This window comes from Neodiprion pinetum, chromosome 4 (genome assembly GCF_021155775.2).
Source record: "Neodiprion pinetum isolate iyNeoPine1 chromosome 4, iyNeoPine1.2, whole genome shotgun sequence".
Lineage (NCBI taxonomy): Eukaryota > Metazoa > Arthropoda > Insecta > Hymenoptera > Diprionidae > Neodiprion > Neodiprion pinetum.
The window spans coordinates 31,410,707-31,432,362 of NC_060235.2; the positions used below are offsets into that span (position 1 = coordinate 31,410,707).

The following is a 21,656-nucleotide window of genomic DNA, read 5'->3' on the forward strand; positions in this document are numbered from 1 at the left end:
CGTTAATTTTGATTTTTTAATCGGAAGAATTTCCACCAACCATTGAATTTATTTTTTGAATGGAAAAAATTGTCTTCAAAAAACTCTGATTTAATGGTTAATGCGTTATTTTTTCATTAGAAAATTTTCAACCCGACACCAACAGCACTTTATATCTATTGCGTGGGCAGAAGACGGCATTCTTACGTGCCATGAAACTCAAGGACAACATCGGTGCGTTTACCTCAGAAGTAAGTCTTGACTATCCTCGGAGTTGCATATAGTTGTACCTGTACATAGTTGTACACGCAGGTATTTTTTTCTTTTTCTTCAGATATTCTAGTTTATATTTCACACCTCGACTGGGTGCGCCGCCTTGAATAATTCACCGATAATTTAAAAATAATTACACGGCAGAAGTGCAGTAGTATCGCGCCGCTGCAACCGATGGCAATCGGAATATATCCACCACGTCTGGGAGCGGGATGCACGTCGAACACTCCTTGAGGTGGAAATGTTGAAAGGTGTGCGTGAATGCATGGAATTGTGGTCAGGCCAGTCCTGCGTGGTTTCTAGTAGCGGTTACTCAATGGAGGCGATGTCGGCGAAGAATTGAAAACATAGACGTAAATCATAAGTGTCGCAGTTGAAATCGTCCAAGCAACAACACGTCGATGGCATCCCAAGTAGCATATGGTCAACTCATATTTGATTTCAGCTAATTGAAGATAGATGAGAAAAGCATGTTTTAATTGCCATAGTCTACAGCGATATGCCAACCACGTTATGAACTGTTTGGATAGTATTTTTAATCGGATAGTGGATACGAAGATTAGGTTTTAATTGACTTTTGGTCAACGGAAAATATTCAGTAGAAGCCTCAAAATCTTTATTATAAGATCTTGTCTATCCTATAAAATTAAAAATGGTGAGTTCTAACTAAAAGATGTTTCCTTATTCCTCCGACTTTGTATTGAACTTATTTTCGAGGACATCAGTGGTCATCAGGATCGGCGGTCGCCCATCGCGTCAAGTTACGATTGACATAGATTCAACTTCAAGCTTATTGGCCGTCATTAACAAATCCAGGATTGATACGTGTAGTCGTCTTTTTGCCATTTGTAAGTCATTTTTTGACGATGACATCATGATGAATATATATAGTGTAATTTCAGTCAATATCTCAGCAAGTGTGACACCTTATACACGTGTAATACGGAATTGGGGATATTTTATTTATTTAAAGCCAGATATCCTTCCGACATCTCTTATTTTTTTTTATATTTTGTGTATTGAACCGAAAAATTTTACATAATAATTGTAAAATCAAGTAAATCCCACAGACGTAATCGGAGTTAAAACTTTAATTTAAAATTCTTTTAATCGATCTAGTTCGGATACAATGTTCGCCGTCCTTGATCGTACACGCCTTTGTAATCTTATATAGTTGTAACGGTTTTGAAGAGACTCAAGTTCAGGTATCAGGTCTTGCGAAGTGAAGGTTATTACTGAAAGATTCGGTTGGACTATGATTTTGAATCTCTATTTTTACACTAGTGAATAATTTTTGTACGAACGTGAACAAGAGAAAAAAAAAAATGATGTAAACGTATTCACAAAACTGGAATGAGTTCCAGTTATCCGAAGATGAAACCACCGTTTGGTACCTGCCGAAGTTTCACCAGAGATAGTTTCTGTCCGCACGCCGTGCAGACCGGCGGTCCCGCAAGTTTCGAAGCGTGCTGGATTCCCTCTGACGTCAACAGAGGTGGGGAATGGGTAAAAATCAGTCTTGTAGCGCAAGTCCTTCACCGCTGGCATCCCCTTAAAAGCAACTCAGTGTCGGGAGTAGATCTCAGACAATCGGTGAAATTCGAGTAAGTCGGTTCTGATCTCGAATAGTTTGCTCATTCGGCGATAAATACGCGCACGTCGTCATTTATCAACAACAAGGGGATGGCATCGTGCGCGTAAATTATTCGGGAACCGGAAATCCGCGCAGTGCAGGCGTTCGATAAAAATCGTTCAGTGAGGCGCGAAACAAGCTGGTGGACATTCTGTGAAATATCGTTGAAATGGCTTTCGACTCCGAAATGGAGGCCGCCACTGCTCATCTGACACGCACTAAAGACCCAGTGATCATTGCCGTCGGACAGAAACAACAGCGCAGCGACATTAACTCGAACACCCCGCTGACGAGGGTGTACACCAGGAGATGGCTCGTTCTTTTCATTTTCATATTATTCACCTCATCCAACATCAGCCAGTGGGTTCAGTACAGTATCATCAGCAACATCATTGAGAGGTATGAAAGTATCCGAGAACTGCATGAGATACCATTCGATTTCGAAACGTTTTCACGGCGACAAGCTTCCGTGCACTCGACTGTACAATTAAATTCCTGTAACATCGAGCAATGTAACTTTTACGTAATGCGATCTCTTCTTTCCCTCATTTTATTTACCACGAATCACCAACCCAAGGTTTGTGGTCAATTCTTTCACATTCTTACACCACGCCATAAACTCCGCGTAGTTACAGACATATTAAAAGCGCTTAAGTTATCAGACTCGTCATTTGTAAAACGGCAAAATATGATCGATTATTGAATTTCAAAACTTCTGCAAAGATGAGGAAAATCTCTGAATACCTTAGTTCGGCACATTTGCTTCAGTATTTGCATGACGATGAAATTCGCAACGTTAATGTAATGCCGCAATTTGAGAAAAGATCGTTATTTTGAAAGTGTCGAACTTTCGGAATTTTAGTAAACAGAAAGAAAAGCTTGACCACATTTTTCAAACTTAACTACTCCAATCAAGCCACTCTGAATATGCAAAATCGTGTAATTCTTCTGAATATTTCTTCACCTTAACGTATCTATGATGTGCGAACCTCGCCAGTTTTCAGCCCACTTTTTTGTAACAAATGCTGCAGTATGAGTGAATCCAAGCTCTCCTGGACCTTCATGAAATAAAGCATATGTATTTGACAGGTATTACAATGTTTCGACTATCGCCGTGGATTGGACATCTCTACTCTTTATGTTGGCTTACATTCCTCTGGTGTTCCCAATATCTTACATGATGGATAGAATTGGTCTACGCTGGACCATAATTGTTGGGTGTCTGCTCACTGCACTCGGATCCTGGATTAAAGTCTTTTCGATACCACGCGACCGATTCTACGTGACATTCATCGGGCAATCGCTGGTTGCCAGTACGCAGGTAATCCGCCTCGTTTGGCGTGAACGTCGTTACCAATTATACGTATAATGTCCATGCGAAACCGCGGATATTTCCAGGGTCAATAAATTCTATCGGAGACACATGCACCGGTCTGAAAATGTTCATTAGCAACTTGGATCGCATACACCCAATTTCTTGGTCTTTGTTGGGCAAAGGCTAGCCATAACGATATTCAAAACAAATTGAGAAACGACACTGATGTAACGATTTTCCATTAGATAACGTCCATGCGTAGATCTGACTCAAGCTAAAGCCCTAATCATGCCCTCTGAAATAAGCGATTATAGACAGTTCCACATCGGCTGTCCAATGTATCAATCTATAACGCGTACGAGAATCGTCGGGGATCCTGCATTGCACACGTGTTCGCATCTTTTTATCCGCGCCCGAATCTTTCATGTTCACATTATAACGTCCAGTAATGCTCAGGTGATCGTGCTGAATGTACCCGGCCGCCTTGCCGCTAACTGGTTTGGATCGAGCCAAGTATCAACAGCCACGTCCATGGGTCTGTTTGGATTTCAATTGGGTATCGCAGGCAGCTTTTTACTGACGCCAATAGTTGTGAGGAACCATGATGATTTGGATGATATTGGCGACGATCTGTCGCGGTTATTTTGGTTCTTCGCTGTTTACTCAACTGTCGCACTGATCACCGCGATCGTCTGTAAGCAAACGAAACATCCAGTCTTCTTCCACTTAACCAAACACTATTTAGTCTGCAAAATCAAACAAAAACCCAGATGTTAGATATTTTAATCGGAATACACTGATATTCACACTAAAGACGAGTGTACTTGTCATTGAATTTTTCGGTACATTAGCGCGGTTCAACTTATATTATTGCACGTGCTTGTATTGAAGTATGGTGACAACATTGTGTCATCAATTGATATGTTTCACAAGGTTTGCTCGATATCAATACGATACACTTGACTTCTGGAACACGTCATTCGATGTTTACGTTTCATGATCTGAGGTTCTGTTGTTTCTATTTATGCAAACGTCGCTACATTCCAGCATATAAATATCGAAGCATAGAATTTGAGATGATTCCGGTTTACGCTTATACAGAACCCACACAGATGTGGCAAAATCTATGACGCTTCAGCGTCGAATCCGGGGAACTACTACATCGAACTTTCCCGGCCCAATTTATCAAATTATGAGACTATTTATCAACTTACAGTAGTTGAATGCGGCCATTACGTTATGCAAAGCCCAAGAGCCTACAGTCATCTACGTCAATGAAATCCAGTATAATTTAGCAGTGACTTCAATAATCTAAATTCCATTGACCACAAAAAAGAATATTCTGGAAGTCGCTATGAAAATCTAGAGCTGACAGACCTGGGAGTTTAGAATAAGTATAATCTGAAAATCAAAGATTCAGCAATTTCATTCAACAACTACTTAAACTTAGATTTCTCGCTAAGCTTCTAGGAGCGTTCTTGATTTCAATGACACGCAATAAACTTTACGGAATTCGAAACGTGGGAAGTGTATAAATTTACAATAGTACTGTATGTAGAGAACAAAAAAACAGTCCGGAGAAGAACTATGTCCGTTTATATAAGTCAGATGATAGACGCAGATAATTCATGAAGTACGAAAGACAACGGTTACATCTATTCCATCCAAGTTCTAATCCTTAGATAAGTCAATTTTCTGTGACGTCGTTCTGCTTGCAGTTTTAAGAGATGAGCCTCCCCTACCACCCAGCGAGACTCGCCGTCTTCAAAAATTGAATATATCTGAAAATTCAGATGGTTTTTTACCCTTGATGAAAAGGCTTCTGTCGAATAGAAGTTACCTCGCGTTGTGCCACTCTTTCGGTATAAACATCGGCGTCCTGAATTCTATCGCAACACTTCTCAACCAAATGTACCTAATACATTTTGAGGTAATGGTTTTCTACACAGAATATTTGAGTATTCAAGACCATCGTAAGTCACTGCAGGTCGAATAATTGGTGTAACGCAATTCACGTACTTTCATACAGCATGGAGAAAAAGAGGCGGGACAAATCGGATTGGCAATCGTCATCATGGGGCTAATCAGTTCTCCAATATTTGGTTACATACTTGACAAAACACACAAGTTCAAGTAAGTATCGATATTCATTCCAAGCCTCAATGAATCATCCTTGTTGCAACATTGCGAAACGTAACTGGTGTGTGGGTGATTTTAGATTGACGATAAGTGCGGTATACGCACTCTCTTTGCTGGGACAAATACTCTTCGCAGTTTCATTGGTTATGGAGATAAAGTGGATGGTTTACGTTTCAGCCACATTCCTTGGGTAATTTTGTATTCTAATATTGATGTACATCGTCATGAATGCTTCTTTGTTCGATACGGATGATTAGACTTTACAGCCTATTGCGATTATCGATGTTAAAGTTTACTTCCGGGAGAGTGACTTACACAAAGTTAACCTCCTCTCAAGTCATTATTGCGAATTCCATTGATAATAAATCCCAAAAAAGTTAATGTCCGCATTCTTCGTAATTCCGCTATAACAGTTATGTATTCCATTAACAAAGCTATCAAAATTACAAATGGTCACCGTCAGCGAACAAGATACCAAATTCTTTATCCCCAGTGTTACATCACTGGTCATACATTAATGGACTCCACATCACGTTAATTACTGTTTCAGATTTTTCATAACTAGCTACTTCGCCGTGGGGTACGAAGTCTGCGCAGAATACACGTATCCAGAACCAGAAGGAGTTGCTACCGCATTTCTAAATGTCACTAATCAAATCTATGGTATCGCTATAGTATTAATATTTGGGAAGGTAATCGATATCTTTGGTGATCTATGGGCGCACCTGGTGATCGGGCTTTTCCTCTTCATGGGACTGATTACCACTCTTTGTACGAAAGACCTGCAGAAGCGACAGAATGCCAGGCAACGTGCGCATTACAAAGAAGTTCCAATGAGCAATACAAGTTTTCAAGACGAAAAACAAATTATTTAATAATTTGCACTTATTTAGCGGTATGTAGGGATCACTTTGATGCTGTCACCTCAGTACGTACATATAATAGGACTATACGAGTAGTTTTAATTCTGAGCCGAACGCTGACGTTGTCAAACTGTAACCAAAGATTGTTTTTTAGCTTAATCATTTAAGTAGTATGTGTATTAAGTCATTTATATAGCGTACTCAGTTTGTTCATGAAAAATTGTTTTTTGTCTGCACCATCATTAATGATATGTTATCATATCTTTTTGTGGCAAAACATACTGCAGTGATTGCGGAAGTCGACGTGTCTAATGTGTTTTGTGCTATAAAAGTCATATTTGTGAGATCTTTAATCACATTTAAAAATTTTTCCATGTATCAATTTGTATAAAACACTCATCGCAATCACTCTTAGCTAATTGAAGTTGTCATTCTCCTTTGTTCTTGATTGTTTAGTCTTGATATATAAATTAACAGCACATTCGAAGGTGCGTATAATCTAGTATAATGTAGGGTAAAACTGTACATATTTATCGCTAAGTCATATTTTTATGAATTGTACATATACCAACGGAAATGTATTTCCAATATTTCAAAGATATTATCATAAATAAAATTTGATAACAAAACATAAACTTGCGGTGAACTTTGACTGCCAGGTACACGTGACATTCATCTGTGAACAGGTAGCAAATGAGAAAAACCAATTCTATCCACAATACTGTTAAAAACAAATTATAATTCCGCACACATTGCAATCATTTTCAAATATTGCCAATAGTAATTTCTAATTCATTTTATCAACATTTTAGTTCCATTTTAAATGGTACACCATCTGTGTAACAATACAGGTTTCCACCTATACAGACAGTTGGAAAACATTCTGTTAATCGAAGAGCATTCGAATGCTCAACAATACTCACCTTGTGACTGAATGTGAAACACTTCTGTTCACTCTGACTAACCTCCTAGGCATAGTTATTGTCTAGCGCATTTCTACGATGCAATATGATGTTTATTAAAATGCCCCCTCAAGGTATCCTCGCCGGCAGTTATGATGACGTCAGAGCGAGAAGGCGGAGCTCGGGTCAAATACGAGTCCAGTCAAACCTACCGATCACTTCTTGTTTCCCCCCAATGCCTATTTGAGAAACAAACTTGGCCTGTAGCTATAATTTCATCAACAACAGCAGAAATTAGTTGTGCCTATGAGCTATTCGTCGGCTCGGAGTAACATCGTTAATTTCAGTATTCTTTAATAGACTTCAGACGCACGGTACACGAGACCAGCAGAAGGCTCCTAAGCTTATCCTAATTTCAAAACGTAATCGTCACTAGACGGAATCATAAGACTGGATTGAAACACAAAGTGCCGTATGGGAAAAAAATGTGAAAGTCTGTGCATCAGAAGCCTTTTTCGATGATTTTAAATACTGGTTGTACGGCTGTTAGGTTGCGGATATTCCCACGACAGTGAAGAGCGTGAGGTCGCTCGAAATGGACCAAAAACAGTGCACCGAAACCTCTTCTATCCCCCTGACAAGGGTGTACGCAAGAAGATGGCTGATGCTTACCATTTTCATTTTCTACGCAATCGCAGGCATCGGACAATGGCTGCAGTACAGTATCATAAGCAACATCATTGAAAGGTATGTAATCACACGCGGACACGTTTCGCTATCGCTATCATACCACCAACACACTGCACGAGCCCGCTCACGGCCTAAACCATTACTTTTATCAGAACCGGAATGCCTGATAGATTCTCAGGTTTCCACATTACGTAACACGACGTACCGTTGAAGACTTCATCATCCTCGAACCGAATTTGTATGTAACTATTTGTCAGTGTAGTATTCTGTACTAGGTGATTCACGTTGGACCAAGGTCCAGCATAACGCCCTTTACCCAATTATCCAATTATCATTAGAGTTAATGGTACTTTATTTTCACACACTCCGGGAAAGTTAACTTGTGTTTCTGACTAACGAGAATTATTCAAATACGCCGGAGTATAAGAACAGCATTTTTACAGCATCTTCCACAGCATTCGCTATTTTCAGTCAACCTTCGACCAGGCAAACGAGGTGATACGCCGATAGCAAAGCCGTCAAATGCATGTATGAGTATCAGATATATCTACCGTAAAAAGTTCCTTTCGGTTATCTAAAAATTAAACGAAAGACATTGAAGTAGTTGTATCATCGTTACCTACAACATGTGCAATTACGTAACAATGTTTCTTAGAAAAATAAGTTTTATTTCGTCCCGTTCAGAGACTTGCTTAATACATAATATTGTTACACGGCCTGTATATTTTGCACAATCGCACAAGTTCTGGGGGTTGTAACGCAATAATTCTAACAAAAAGACACTACTTATTTAGATACTACGACGTATCGCTCGAAGCCGTGAACTGGACTTCCCTGGTATTTCTGGTGATTTACATTCCTATGGTATTTCCCGCATCGTATCTCATAGATCGATTGGGCTTGCACTGGACCGCGATCGTCGGATGTGCTATTATCACTCTCGGCAGCTGGATCAAAGTATTTTCAGCCTCACCTGACAGATTCTACGTCACCTTCATAGGCCAAGCCGTGATATCTAGTGCCCAGGTAAAAAGCATATCGGGTGATACACGGTTCGTTGAATACATTTTTTTATGCTTGTAATCACTTCTTATAATCAATACATACGTATGTCAGCGAAAGGTGCCTGCTAATTGATCGCTTTAACGATATGTGGCCAACTGCCATTCTGCTAGGATTGTTCTTTGGTATACAACTATAATAATCCGCGTTCCATTACAAATTTTCAGGTGCATTGACCAATTTGCTCGGAGTTTCCAAGGGTTCAGAAATTTCCTGTACCATTTACTTATACGTGAATGCATAGTTTATTGCTTTTGCTGAATTTCAGTGAATGGAAATGGGTAGACTAGAAAATCTCCAACTCATATACATATATACTATAATAGCGACTTGATGGTATTCAGAAGTCAGTAATTACGAAATCTCATCGACCTGCTGCAGATGTATATCATACGTAGATATGGGATGCGGTGTATAAAAAGCGACCATTTCGCAATGATCCAACTTTTTTACTGTCTGATCAATCGCGATATCGCCTAGTATATTCACCTTCACAATGTACCGTCCTCGGAATGTCACAGCTGCTGTAATTTACAGTCATAACTTTCACAAGATATTATTGAAGGTTTCTCTACTTAAGCTTCTCATCTTTATAAAAAGTGAGATCGTTGTCACATTTTTATGGATTAGGTGTTCGTGATAAGCGTCCCTGGCCGTCTTGCCGCTAACTGGTTTGGACCCCGTGAGATTTCAACAGCCACGGCAATTGGGCTTTTTGGCTGTCAACTAGCATTAGCAACTAATTTCCTCCTGCCACCAAACATCGTCAGGAATCATGAGAAGTTAGAAAATATTGGAAATGATCTGTTTGTACTCTACTTGACTACCGCTATCTTCGCATCGTTGGTCACCGCTGCTGTAGTTGTCTGTGAGCATTTAAAAATACGTATATCTATAAGAACACGCAGAAAATATCATATTAATTGACGATTCAACACGCCGGCATGTTCCACTTCAAGGGTAAATGGGGTAAACTGAAATTCGGCTAATCCGATCAGCCTTATTTCCACGATTCTTGCAATTCTCGTCCAATGGCCGTCTGCTCGTTTATACAACGAATGAAAATTAATTGTTAATGGAAACTGTAAACAGTAAAGGCAAGTTACATTAGCTTCTTGTTGGTCATGATTACCGCATGGCCATTCATGATCAACGCATTCTTCATCACGCCTTCTGCTCATTCGTGTCATGATCGAAACGTGATCGAATTCCATCACCTCTCCATATCTTCTGCAACTAATACTTACGCACACACCAAAGTACGTAGTTTAATACATGTACTGTTACCTTAACGTCGTCGACGTAATGACCGGTTTGACTAGTGCGAAAGATATGTTAACCTTGGATTGCTTCTACCGATTACTTCAAATAAAATTTACGTATCAATCCACACAACTTTTTGCAACAGTTTTTCGGTCAGATCCTCCGCTACCACCGAGCGAAACCCGGAGGCTGCAAAAACTGCACAAGACAGAAAGTACAGAAGGATTCTTAACACTGACAAGAAGGCTGCTGACAAATCGGAGCTATATCGCTCTCTGGCATGCCTTCGGTGTTACTATAGGCGTTTTCAACGCTCTTAGTACACTGTTGAACGAAATGTACCTCCGGCGATTCAAGGTAACCAAGCCACGCAATTAATGTCCAAGAACCAGCTCTTCAAAATTCTTCTTCCTTTTCAGGACGGGGAAGTCGAAGTTGGACAAATCGGGGTGATTATGACAGTTTTAGGTATGGTTGGCTCCATCGTCGCGGGTGTCGTACTTGACAAGACACACAAGTTCAAGTGAGTTCAAATATCGATGACAGAGCAAACCATAATTCAATTAGATGAGAAAATATTGTTTCCGAAACTGAAGCATCATGAACTTTCTTTCAGACTGATGATAAGTTTAGTATGTGCACTATCGTGGATCGGACTTATGCTCGTAGGAATCGGCTTGCTGGTCGAGTACAAATGGATCATTTACCTTGGAGCAATCGTGTTCGGGTAAATAATAAAACTTTCATATCTATCTGTAAATGAATAGCAGTTATACACTAGCTAAAACGGATGTTGACTACAGATTGAGATTAAGACAAATTTTCTAGTTAATCAGTTTGTTTTCGTTAAATTGAGTTCAATTTAGTTCTGCTCTTTTTATGCATTATCGGACACACAACGATTCGTGAAAATTTGAGAATTTGCACAGGTATTTTATAGGGTGAAATAAAATATTTTAATCAACTTGAATAATGTTGTTTTAGCTTCGAGTAAAGATATATGTAGGTATATAGATTTAAAAATTCAAAACACGGTACGTAATATTGAACATTGCAATTCTTGATCTTTACCATATTTACCGCATTATGGAAATCTGACGAGATACGATTTCGTCACTCAATTACCGGTCAGGCAGCTCTTATTCAGCAATAGACAGAAGTGTAAAATAATTAAACATTAATGTACAGACGTTTACGTTGCCTGTCTCTTGATCTTGAGAATAGCATATAAGACATATAGGTATAAAATGATGCGTTCATCATTACCCATACTGACTATGTACGTGCCAGATAACATTGACGGAATCTCATTCCTTGCAGTATTTTGATCAACAAAGATTGTGTGCAAATCGCAATTACATTATTATAACGATCCGATTTTCAGCAGAAAGTAAATTACAATACATAACACACACTTTGTCTGGATCTATTGCACAAAATGAATACACAAATTAGCAGCATGCTAAGCGCAAGATGTGCGATACACTACTCAAATTGCATGACTTGTTGCATAATTGTTACCAATTTGTGCTTCATTACTTGTGCTCATTTTACAATCGCAAAAGTAACCGCATACGTGGAATTAAGCTTAGCTAATTTACGCACAACTCGTGATATCTTGCTTGCAAATTGCAAACATTTTGTTATCTGGGATTATTTGCTCTCTGATTATGCAAAATTAGTAATGCTCGTAGCTCGTACCGCTATAGCCATATTATAGCCATATCTGCGTTGTAGAATGTATTGTACTTTTTTTTTCACTGCTCAACAGTTTAGTAGTAACATCGGTTACAAGCTGTGAAGATTGGTCGATTTCCTGCACATCGACGAAAATTTTAGGCCATTTTCAAAGTCTCTTCGCTCATATTACAGGTTTTTCAATGGTGGCTACAGCACACTTGGGTTTGAAGTTTGTGCGGAATTCACGTACCCGGATCCAGAAGGCGTGACTACTGCTTATTTGACTGTCGCCCACCAATCGTACGGTGCAGCGATGATACTTATTTTCGGAAAGGTGATGGAGACTTGTAGCGATCTATGGGTCCACATAGGGTTTGGAGTCATCGGCTTTACGGGCTTAGTAGCTCACATATTTACAAAAGACTTGCAAAGGCGACAAAATGCGAAAGAAATTGCTTGTCGCAACAAAGTACAGTTGAAAGAAGACCCGAATCTACAAGGCGTGGATAGAACTCCTCGAAGTTAGAAATCTTATTTTGCGTAACAGCTTGACCATCGAATTATGCAAGATTTTCAGATCACAGATACGATAATTTGTCGCCAAGCAGAATACGTTAAATCCATTCGAGAAACTTATTCTGGTTTATTCCAAAAGCATTTAACATCACGTGATAGAACCGGCTAGTATAATTGGTTCGAGTGAAATCCGCGTGTCAACAAAAAATGTCCGCAGAACTCTTTTCAAAAAACAGTTAAAACCTATAAATTGTATCAAAATCTGCTTCTGATATAATTGACATAACGCTGTGTGTCGTAATAATCGATCAACAACGGAACAAAAAGAAAAGCTGTATTTTTCGGAAAAGAGCTGTGAATAATTGAAAAAATATGATTGAACAAAAATGTTTCACGTCTTATTTCAATTTTAGTTTTAGAAATTACAAATATTTTCACCAGATGCATCCGACCTAGTGAGACTAATCTACGTTCTTATATTATAAGTAAATCGATACATAGATCAGTTTGATTCTTTCGATGGACATATATTTCTAAATCATACACATGTTAAAAAAGAATAGATCATACATTAGCAGCACGAAGTTTCAACCACACTTGTTAATGTTGTAAAATGGAAATGTTTTTTTCTTGAGATCAAAGTCTTTCGACAATATCACCGACTTGGTATTTGCGTATACACCCGTCCCTCGCTCCAACGTAAATATGATCCTGTCCGTCCGATGTCAGATCGTTGATCGGTTCAAAATCGGATCCCGTTAGCTGCAGACGAACCGGCGAAATGGGATCCTTGTTCGACGAGGACAGCCGATAACCAATGCATACACCGTCTGTTTGGCCCACCAAGAGCAAATCTCTGTACACTAGCAACGCTCTGACAGGGCTGTTGCTTTCGTGGATTACCCTCAGAGTTTCCAGCTGCCTGACTATACTTATCAAATAAATCTAGATGGAACACGGAAACGGTGGCTATCACTCACAGAAATTTGTCAAAACTCAGGATAACTATACTTAGCAGATCATCATTAGAAAACATGATCCTTACCTGTCCGTTCTCTAAGCCAACAGCCAGACACTCGTTACTAACGAGTGATAAAGCGCTCACACTAGAAGGGAGAATTTTTCTGCCCAGCTCAGCTCTGGCTGCGATTGCCACTAATGCAAGAGTCCCATCTTCACAGCCTAGAGCAAGCACTTTTCCAGGTGTTCCAATCTCTCGATCTGACAAGACCTCTTCGTTTGGGGGCAGCTCTAATTGATTTGAAGAAGTAATAGCACAAGCAATGATGCTGCTCGTCAACTCACAGAGAACTGCTAGGCATTTAGACTCCCCAACGTCCCATAGTCTGGCTGAACCATCCCTGACAATTCCATGGATTATTTAACAGAAATTGTGTCACAAAGTAGGAACAAAGAATAACAGTCCACACAATGCATCTTATGCTACAACATTGTCAGTCGCATTCTTTCAGCTCACATTGGGTTGGGATTCACTTTGATAAGACAAATGTGCTCGATATATAATAAAAACAACATGTCGAGTTTGGGATTTCTGAAACGTGAATGGATACTTTGAGCAGAATATGACGTATAAACAATTATTACTTGGATGCGGTGATGACATTTCTACCTCTCTCAACGATAACCATATCTGTGACGGGGGCAGTGTGGCCAACGAGGGTAACGGGACATTTCCCTGTCTGGGCGCACCAAACTCTTGTTCTCCAATCCGCACCACCTCCCAAAACTACAACACCAGATGGAAACCATCTGCATTGGTATATTTCCCCTACATGGCCTTCCAATGTGCGCTGCAATAGAACATACCATACTTTCAACCATGAATTGTTAATCTTCAGAATTTGATCGATAACGAATAAAATATTAAATCCATACTCTGATAACTCCACGCTGCACTTCCCATACTTGTAGTTCTCCTTGTGACCCGCTTGACAATCCCAAGCCTCCAGGGGTAACCGAGACCCTGGTACAAGATTTGGTGTGCAAGGGAAACGATGTCAGGGGAGCGACAAACGTAGTGACGGTTCCGGAGTCTGTGTGTTTTATGGTCACTGATTTTCCAGTGTAACTCATCAATGTGAACCCTTCCGAGCACGATATTTGGCCATCGCGTAGTTCCAGTTTTCCCGTGACACTGAGTTGGTCTGCCATAAAAATATGCATGTTATTTGAATAGTAATAATTACACAATCCACTTAAATTTATGAAAAAGTATTATTTTGAGTGATTGAGATACATCACCTCTGTACTTGTAGGAAATCCAGGCTTCCTTGTCACGGCCTCTATTTGGTGAGAGAGAGAAAAACTGATTATCACCTTGCGATGGGTAACGGTTATGAGGTTAGAGCAGATCAAATTAGCAAACGTGTAATAATCACCTGAGACATGCGTCCCAATCGCAACGAATGTTAATTACAGGCAGATTGCCGTTAGCAGTCATTTTTGACTCAGCTCCTTAACAATAATAAGCAATTGTAGGATATTTAAATGCCAGCGACAATATAATCATCGATCAATCTAATTGTTGCAGTATCGAATTGTCAATTCATTCCAAACTCGCTTGAAGTCGGCAACAAACTTGCTGCCGCTTGCTTGAGCGCGACGGTGCAAATATTTTTGCAATACTTTAATACGAGTATCGCCTGGTGAAAAGCGAAAATTACAAAGTAAAGAATCTGGCTATAAAGTGCTAAAAACAATCAATTTTTCGATGTCTTCTATTTTGAGAATTTTCCTCAGTACCGAACTGACGAACTTTGCCGTAGTGTGAAGGTAGCTTCAAGCGAACTGTCATTCACAGTACAATGTGACTCAAAACCACAATCAAGTAAGCATTCTGATACATATTTCTCTCGCTTTAAATCCATTAGAACCCATCCGATCGTAAATGAAATTTTGTTTATTATTTTAGTACCGTGAAAAGACTTGCCATGTAGGGTTACACAAGATACTGCGTCGCAATTCGTTGTTAGTTTCATTTTTTTGAACCTGTTGGTTGGGCGGTGGGGGGCGTGCGTCGTCGTCGTCGTCTCAATGTCGTCATGGTCTGAAGCTGTCGCCTGTCGCTACTGTCGCCTGTCGCCGGTTCGACTGTGTTCCTGGTAGTTTTCTTAGCTCCAGTCAACGCGACGATAGATTTAACCTGTAACTTTTTACTCTTCATTTACCCAGTAGTTTTATAAATTCGTATAATAATGAGGGCTGTACGAACGACGTGTATTCTGATCGCACTCGCTTGCTTCGTCCATGTGTTTAGTAGCGGTGAGTATCCATCATGTCCGAAAAACGAAAAAGTTCGATGGCGGCGTAGAGAACGAATTACAGTCTCGTATTTTCCTTATTCCTCTCGCTGCATGTTTCTACCAACGTGCGCATGACGTTCACGGCACGATTGACGTAGATCATACGTGGTCAATTTGTGTATTACTTTTGAAAACGAAATTCTATACCTACCGTTCTTTGTATTCTCGTCAGCGTTTTCCAATATCTAGACTAGTCATTCGCAATGAGCATTTTTCTTGCTGGAACTTTTGCATTCTTTTTATTCCCTCACCTAATAATCACGTACAACTTTTTTCTTTCCACTCGACACTCCGACTGTGCATGGATGACTAACTGATTTGGCTGGTAGAGACTACAGTCGTTCTTTTCTCCTCGAATTCTCAGTCAGACACACATTTTTTATCCAATTCTGTTGTAATTTATTGAGTCCTTTTTTTCTTGCCTTGACTTATCATGCCTTTCGAGTTGTTCAAGAATATTTTTCACCAATTTTTGTCATTCCATCGATGGTGTTCAATTTTTGGATTGTTCAACTCTATCCCTTTTCGAAAGATACTCATCTAAAAGACTCCAAGCGTCTTTTCTCATACTGAAACAAGCACATGTAGTTTAGAACAACCCGTGCCGTGTACTATATTCATAGAATTCTATTGACTTTATGAAATGAATCTGTATTCGGAATAACAGTTTTTTAGCCATGAATCCCATCTCAATTACCCCATCCTGTCTCAAATATTTCCACCAGACTCGAAAGTCTTATTACTTACTGCTATAAACTGTTATTTCACTCATCGCCAGTGTTTATTAAAAAGTAAAAATTGAAGCATCAAAGAATTAATCTAATACTCATCTTCAGTTAATTTAGCTTCTAATCAATAAGTGTTTAGGTATAAGTAGGTATAAGAAATATAAGTTAGGTATAAGAAAAAAAGTTGACATTGCACGACAAAGCTATCGACATCGCTGTAATCCGTACACAGAATTTCCTGGTAACAGTAGTGATTCGTCTGATTAAATGGATCTTTGAATATACCAAATCTTACATCCACCATTTACATGTTGTTTTCTTTATTTAGCGTCTGGTGAATCGAGCAATGGTGGCCCTGAGCCAACGACTAAACCTATGCCAACCGCAACCACTGTCACTACTGCAATCCCTGATACCACTACTGTTACCACTGAACCGACAACGAAAATACCAACAACAAAAACACCAACAACAACAAAAACACCACCGACAACAACAAATCCAAATACCACTACTTCTGCACCAACTACACAATCACCCACTACACCTACTCCTTCGCCTAAAACAACAACTCCACCAACTTCACCACCACCCACACCATCTACTACGACAACACCTATCACAACTGCTGTACCACCGACGACAACACCTTGCCCACCCGACGATCGTCACTTCGATGGACTCAGTTTCATGGGTAAGTACACTTTTATTACGCATTAAATTCACTTTTGTCCACTTCAAGGAATCTTCAATTTCAAAATGTGTGTTTGCCTCTAATAGATATATCATAACGTATGTACTTTTCGGAAGAGAAAACTTGCTGATTCAACAAAAGTGTTTCTGCTTGACAGCTCGAATGATTTGTAAAATCATTGTTACGAATTGAAAAACAAAGATTGCTTTTACAGTAGTCAGAAAAACATGCCTGGTGTATGTTCCAAATGAATGTTACTGTACCTCTTCTCACAGGTGGCATAATCCTAACTGGCGGTCTGGTCGCGATCGGCTTTATATTGTGGAAATTCTACAAAGCACGTACAGAGCGCAATTATCATACACTCTGAAGCTACGTCATAAATTTGTGAACTCACACTATGATCCTCTCAGTTATTAGAACTAAATACTATTGATAATTATCTTAGTTATTATAACATTGTGTATTTTTTATATCGTCATTATAGTATTTAGTAAGTACCGAAAGATTGAAGTGCTCTTAGTACACTGGCGTGCTGTTATATGAGATTGTTTATCTCAAGTCAGACTATTAAAATGAGTGTATTATAAGATTGTGTGTGTGTACAGACAAACTAAGGAATCAAGATCCTAATGTAAAGTGTGCCATGGTTACCTAAATACATTCCATGGAAAAGGATACAATCGAAATTTTTCACCCAATGTTTTTTGATACTAACCGATTATCAACAGGAAAACGATTCCACCAAATTATCTCGTCTTTTTGTTTTTATTTGTACGGTCGTTAAATCGTGTAATTGCTTAACAGAAACTATAATTATTGGTGATGTCATATTAATTTACCGAGAGTTCAGTGGCAACATAGAAATGTCAGTTTAGTGATTACTTTGCGAAATTGCAGCCTGCTTATAGAGAGATCTATTCAATTCCTTATTCATTTTCTTTATTTTACAATTAATATTTGACTTTTTGAAGTACATAAATGCTCTTCGCTACCGTAAATAGGTTTGTCTTGTTTTTTATATTAGTTATGGATATTGCGAGTGGATCAACTTTATGGTTTGAAAATATATCATGGACTTGAGTTGCTTTTAAAATGTTGACTGTCAAATGTTGTTGCAGATTTAACTATTACGTAACCTGAATTTTTTCCAAAAGTTACAAATCCAAATGAAATCGAATAACTATTGTTAATTGTGTTTTTTTCCCATCTTACAGTCAACTCAAATGTCTGACAAAAACCAATGGAAACAAATATTACCTTATAATGTAATTTTGATTTAAACCAAAACTTTGTTTCAATTTTGAATACTTGACAATGTATTACTGACTCAAAAATGGTCGGTCTTGTAGGATTATTTTAAAAATCAAAGTAAGTGATGATACGCAAATCCTCGGGAAGTTAAGATTTAGATAGCTTATCTATCAAACTATAGATAGAGACAGAACGAGAGGTCATGATAATATACACGGTGATGCCTTGCACGCTGCAGTCATTCGCAGCGCATTGCACCACTAAAGCAACTGATTGAATCAACTCTATTATTCATGGCTGCAAACATTGTCTAGGAAGCCCATGTTATGTAGAACAATGTTGTTAACTACGCTGCTCGAGGGACTAGTTAGTTTTCGTACAGAAATGTTTTGTTAATTTAACAAATTCCGATTTGAAAGAAACCTCGCCCATGATGCTTAGGATATGGAACTAATAATTTTTATCCTCAATAATTTACTCTAGACAAAGGTCAACGCTTCTGTGTAATCGCTCGTAGGAAAAGTAGGCGTAGCACGCTGATATCATGATAAAAAGGTCCCGCATGAAACCACAAAGGCATGGGATATGTGTATTAAGCTGAATCTGGCAGCCAGGCTTAGCAGCCGAATCTCAGAATGCAGGGACGAATAATAGGGGACGGGGCCCCGGGATAAAATTTTTTGAAACGCATGTCTGAAAAAATCTGAAAAAATTCACAGAAGTAGTTTTCCCATCGTAGAACACGATGCCGTTTCAACTTTTGCGTTGCAAAGCTCCGTTGTTTATTAATTTGTTAATTAACGGCGTCGTGTTCTACGATGGGAAAACTACTTCTGTGAATTTTTTCAGATTTTTTCGGACATGCGTGTAGATTTTAATGTTAGCAGCCGATTGTTGAAAGTTGAAGCGGCATCGTGGTCTACGATGGGAAAACTACGTCTGTGAATTTTTTCAGATTTTTTCGGACATGCGTTAAAAATTTTTTATCCCGGGGCCCCGTCCCCTGTTATTCGTCCCTGCATTCTGAGGTTCGGCTGCTAACTCTGGCTGCCAGTTTCAGCTTCATGATATGTGTTAGATATTCAGCGTCAAACAAATGTTAAAGTTTTATTATTTTCTAATTTTCAAGCCTATTTAAACTTTTCGTACCCCGAGTATACGTAAAAGCATACATTCTCCGTTCTTATTTCATCCTGAACGTTTTTTTTTTTTTTTTTTTTTTTTTTTTTCAAAAATGAGGTATCAAAGTATTTTGTTGAAAAAATACTTTTTGTCCCGATTAACGTAAGTTAAATGTTAGAAAAATGTTAGTTACCGAAAAGCGAACCGTTTTATTTACATTAATACTATGAAAGTTGCTTACGCTCCATCGAACAATTTTAACTGGAGGTATAATTTATCGTCAAGTTGGATGGGATAACCAATTTTGAGGACAGTTGGATATACTATAGATATGAAATAAAAAATAGTTCGGACTCGGAAAAATGGAAATCTCGTTCCACGTATGATCGGCGTAAAGAAGTTTCGAATGATTTAAAAAATACGAGTCCTGCTGGCCGATTTAACGTAGATTTGCCCACATTTATGATGCGTACACATTGCAGCAAACAGGCGGATAAGATACCATTGTGAGGAGTATTACTCGAAATTGATAATGCCGTAAAACAACGACGGTAAAAGTAAAAATTCATCAGTCGTAAGTATAGTACGAGGAAAGAAAGTGAACCCGGCAAGTACAAATCCATGTTAAATATTTGCTTTCCATCTGACTGATGCAAAATATTCCTTTGCATTATTTGAACTGGTTAAGAAAGTAATTCAAAATATCTCACCATTGGAAATTTCAACCTACAATGAAACAATTTCCTGAATCTTTCACGTGAGAAACAGAAAAGAAAATCTGGACTTTGAGACTTTTGCTGCAACTCAGTCAGTCTTGTATGAAATCGCATGATTCAGTTTGTTATCGCCTGTGTAACGACGCTCCAAAAATAGTTACATGATCGCAAACAATGGTTTTACGAAGATTCAACTGCTCTTCATTGCGTTGACTACAGAACGTAGAAGGAAATTCCGGAAATTACTGATCAGCATAAGTTATCAGAAATTTATTGCACAGGGTCCGATTGACTCTGTAGGCACAATTCATCGCTACGAATAATCGAAACGGTTCGAATGAATTTTCACCCAACAATAAAGTCTCTTAATTCAGGTAATAAATTCAGTCGGTGATGAAATATTATCCTAAAAATATGATACTTGACGTGAAAGTTATTTGGGGTAAATTGAAGAAGGGTTGCAAATTGCAAGACACGCATTTTCTGTTCTCAATATTTTTTAGGCCCACCAGCTATGTTACAAAAATAAACTTGTTTGCTGCGGACAGACAGTTCGTCGTGCGTAATTTCACGTCACAGGTAAAACTTAGGCCACATCTGCGAATGACCTTGAGATGAAAAGAAAAACCTACTTCAAATGCATCGCAATGCATAGCCTTGGAGAGAATATCTTCACGTACTCTGACAACGAGTCGGATGGTCTTACCCACGCCGAGACGATGTCAATTGGCTCAAACGGTCCTCGTTCAAGCCTCAACAATCTACAAGTCTCTACCATCTCAACGTTTAAAACTGAGGTGTATACATACGTATACAAAATGACAGTTTGTTGAAAGCACATAAGGCTTATTGCAGATATTTATTTCGTCTCGCTCTACAGAAGATGGCAGACTTCGAGAGCACTCTTCCGTAGTTGGAGAGCTCTGTGTGGCGTGTACCTTATCTGAGAACAAGGAAAACATCGCAATATTGGCGAATTTAACGAAACAAATATTTGAAGAGGAGAATTGAAAAAGACTTGAATTGTAAGTGCCGTTAAAAAAAAAAAAAAAAATACAATCTGCAGCCGAAGTCAGGCAACTATACGTATAGCAAAACGACAGTTTTTAAAAATTTAAGCACTTGCAGCCTTTTTTAATTCATTCTCGTAATTTTTGTAATCGAGAATTTATTCAACCACTGACATTGTCATTTTGAAAACAATACTACAAATATACTATTAATGCGAACTGTGTTAATTAGTTCTGAGATTCAGAGCTTAAATAATTGAGATCACGAAGATATACGATGAAAGCTAACATTCACTCAATAAAATTTCATGAGAATTCAATTCTTTTCATTATTTTACTCTGAAATACCATTCCTGAAAATGGTAAGCAAAAAAACTGTATTTTTGTGGCTAGAAAATCTGGAAACTTCAGGAGTTATTAGAGTGATAATGTAGTGGACATCTTAGAGAAAAGAACTTTTCCATATCTTAATTTCGGCATTATCAGTGGGCGTC

General features: G+C 38.7%; 4 protein-coding genes and 1 long non-coding RNA gene across 6 annotated transcripts; 3 read left to right on the plus strand and 2 right to left on the minus strand.

Annotated features, from left to right (window-relative positions):
• Positions 1 to 1,097: 1,097 nt before the first annotated feature.
• LOC138190751 (uncharacterized) lies at positions 1,098 to 3,064 on the minus strand. The gene is made up of 2 exons (XR_011176835.1): positions 2,850 to 3,064; positions 1,098 to 2,380 (listed from the first exon to the last, which is right to left on the minus strand). It is a non-coding gene; the product is annotated as an uncharacterized lncRNA (long non-coding RNA).
• On the plus strand, positions 1,356 to 6,837 carry LOC124218114 (uncharacterized MFS-type transporter C09D4.1-like). Its single transcript, XM_046624542.2, has 7 exons — positions 1,356 to 2,284; positions 2,975 to 3,206; positions 3,657 to 3,894; positions 4,919 to 5,130; positions 5,230 to 5,333; positions 5,419 to 5,529; positions 5,890 to 6,837. Exons 1-7 carry the CDS (start codon positions 2,055 to 2,057, stop codon positions 6,212 to 6,214), a joined length of 1,452 nt encoding a protein of 483 aa, XP_046480498.1. The 5' UTR covers positions 1,356 to 2,054; the 3' UTR covers positions 6,215 to 6,837.
• A 524-nt stretch (positions 6,838 to 7,361) lies between these two features.
• Positions 7,362 to 12,970, plus strand: LOC124216186 (uncharacterized MFS-type transporter C09D4.1-like). 2 transcript variants are annotated; one of them, XM_046620404.2, is made up of 8 exons: positions 7,752 to 7,851; positions 8,238 to 8,322; positions 8,589 to 8,820; positions 9,487 to 9,724; positions 10,265 to 10,476; positions 10,539 to 10,642; positions 10,736 to 10,846; positions 11,992 to 12,970. In XM_046620404.2, the coding sequence occupies exons 3-8, from the start codon at positions 8,656 to 8,658 to the stop codon at positions 12,323 to 12,325; spliced, it is 1,164 nt and encodes a 387-aa protein (XP_046476360.1). In that variant the 5' UTR covers positions 7,752 to 7,851; positions 8,238 to 8,322; positions 8,589 to 8,655; the 3' UTR covers positions 12,326 to 12,970. The 2 variants fall into 2 exon arrangements, with proteins under 2 accessions (XP_046476359.1, XP_046476360.1); XM_046620403.2 differs by lacking the exon at positions 8,238 to 8,322 and having other exon boundaries at positions 7,362 to 7,851.
• On the minus strand, positions 12,667 to 15,135 carry LOC124216187 (proteasomal ATPase-associated factor 1-like). Its single transcript, XM_046620408.2, has 6 exons — positions 14,715 to 15,135; positions 14,578 to 14,618; positions 14,212 to 14,480; positions 13,921 to 14,126; positions 13,361 to 13,676; positions 12,667 to 13,260 (listed from the first exon to the last, which is right to left on the minus strand). The coding sequence occupies exons 1-6, from the start codon at positions 14,774 to 14,776 to the stop codon at positions 12,952 to 12,954; spliced, it is 1,203 nt and encodes a 400-aa protein (XP_046476364.1). The 5' UTR covers positions 14,777 to 15,135; the 3' UTR covers positions 12,667 to 12,951.
• A 240-nt stretch (positions 15,136 to 15,375) lies between these two features.
• LOC124216188 (sialomucin core protein 24) lies at positions 15,376 to 17,756 on the plus strand. The gene is made up of 3 exons (XM_046620409.2): positions 15,376 to 15,597; positions 16,695 to 17,060; positions 17,336 to 17,756. The coding sequence occupies exons 1-3, from the start codon at positions 15,531 to 15,533 to the stop codon at positions 17,428 to 17,430; spliced, it is 528 nt and encodes a 175-aa protein (XP_046476365.1). The 5' UTR covers positions 15,376 to 15,530; the 3' UTR covers positions 17,431 to 17,756.
• The last annotated feature ends 3,900 nt before the right edge of the window (positions 17,757 to 21,656 follow it).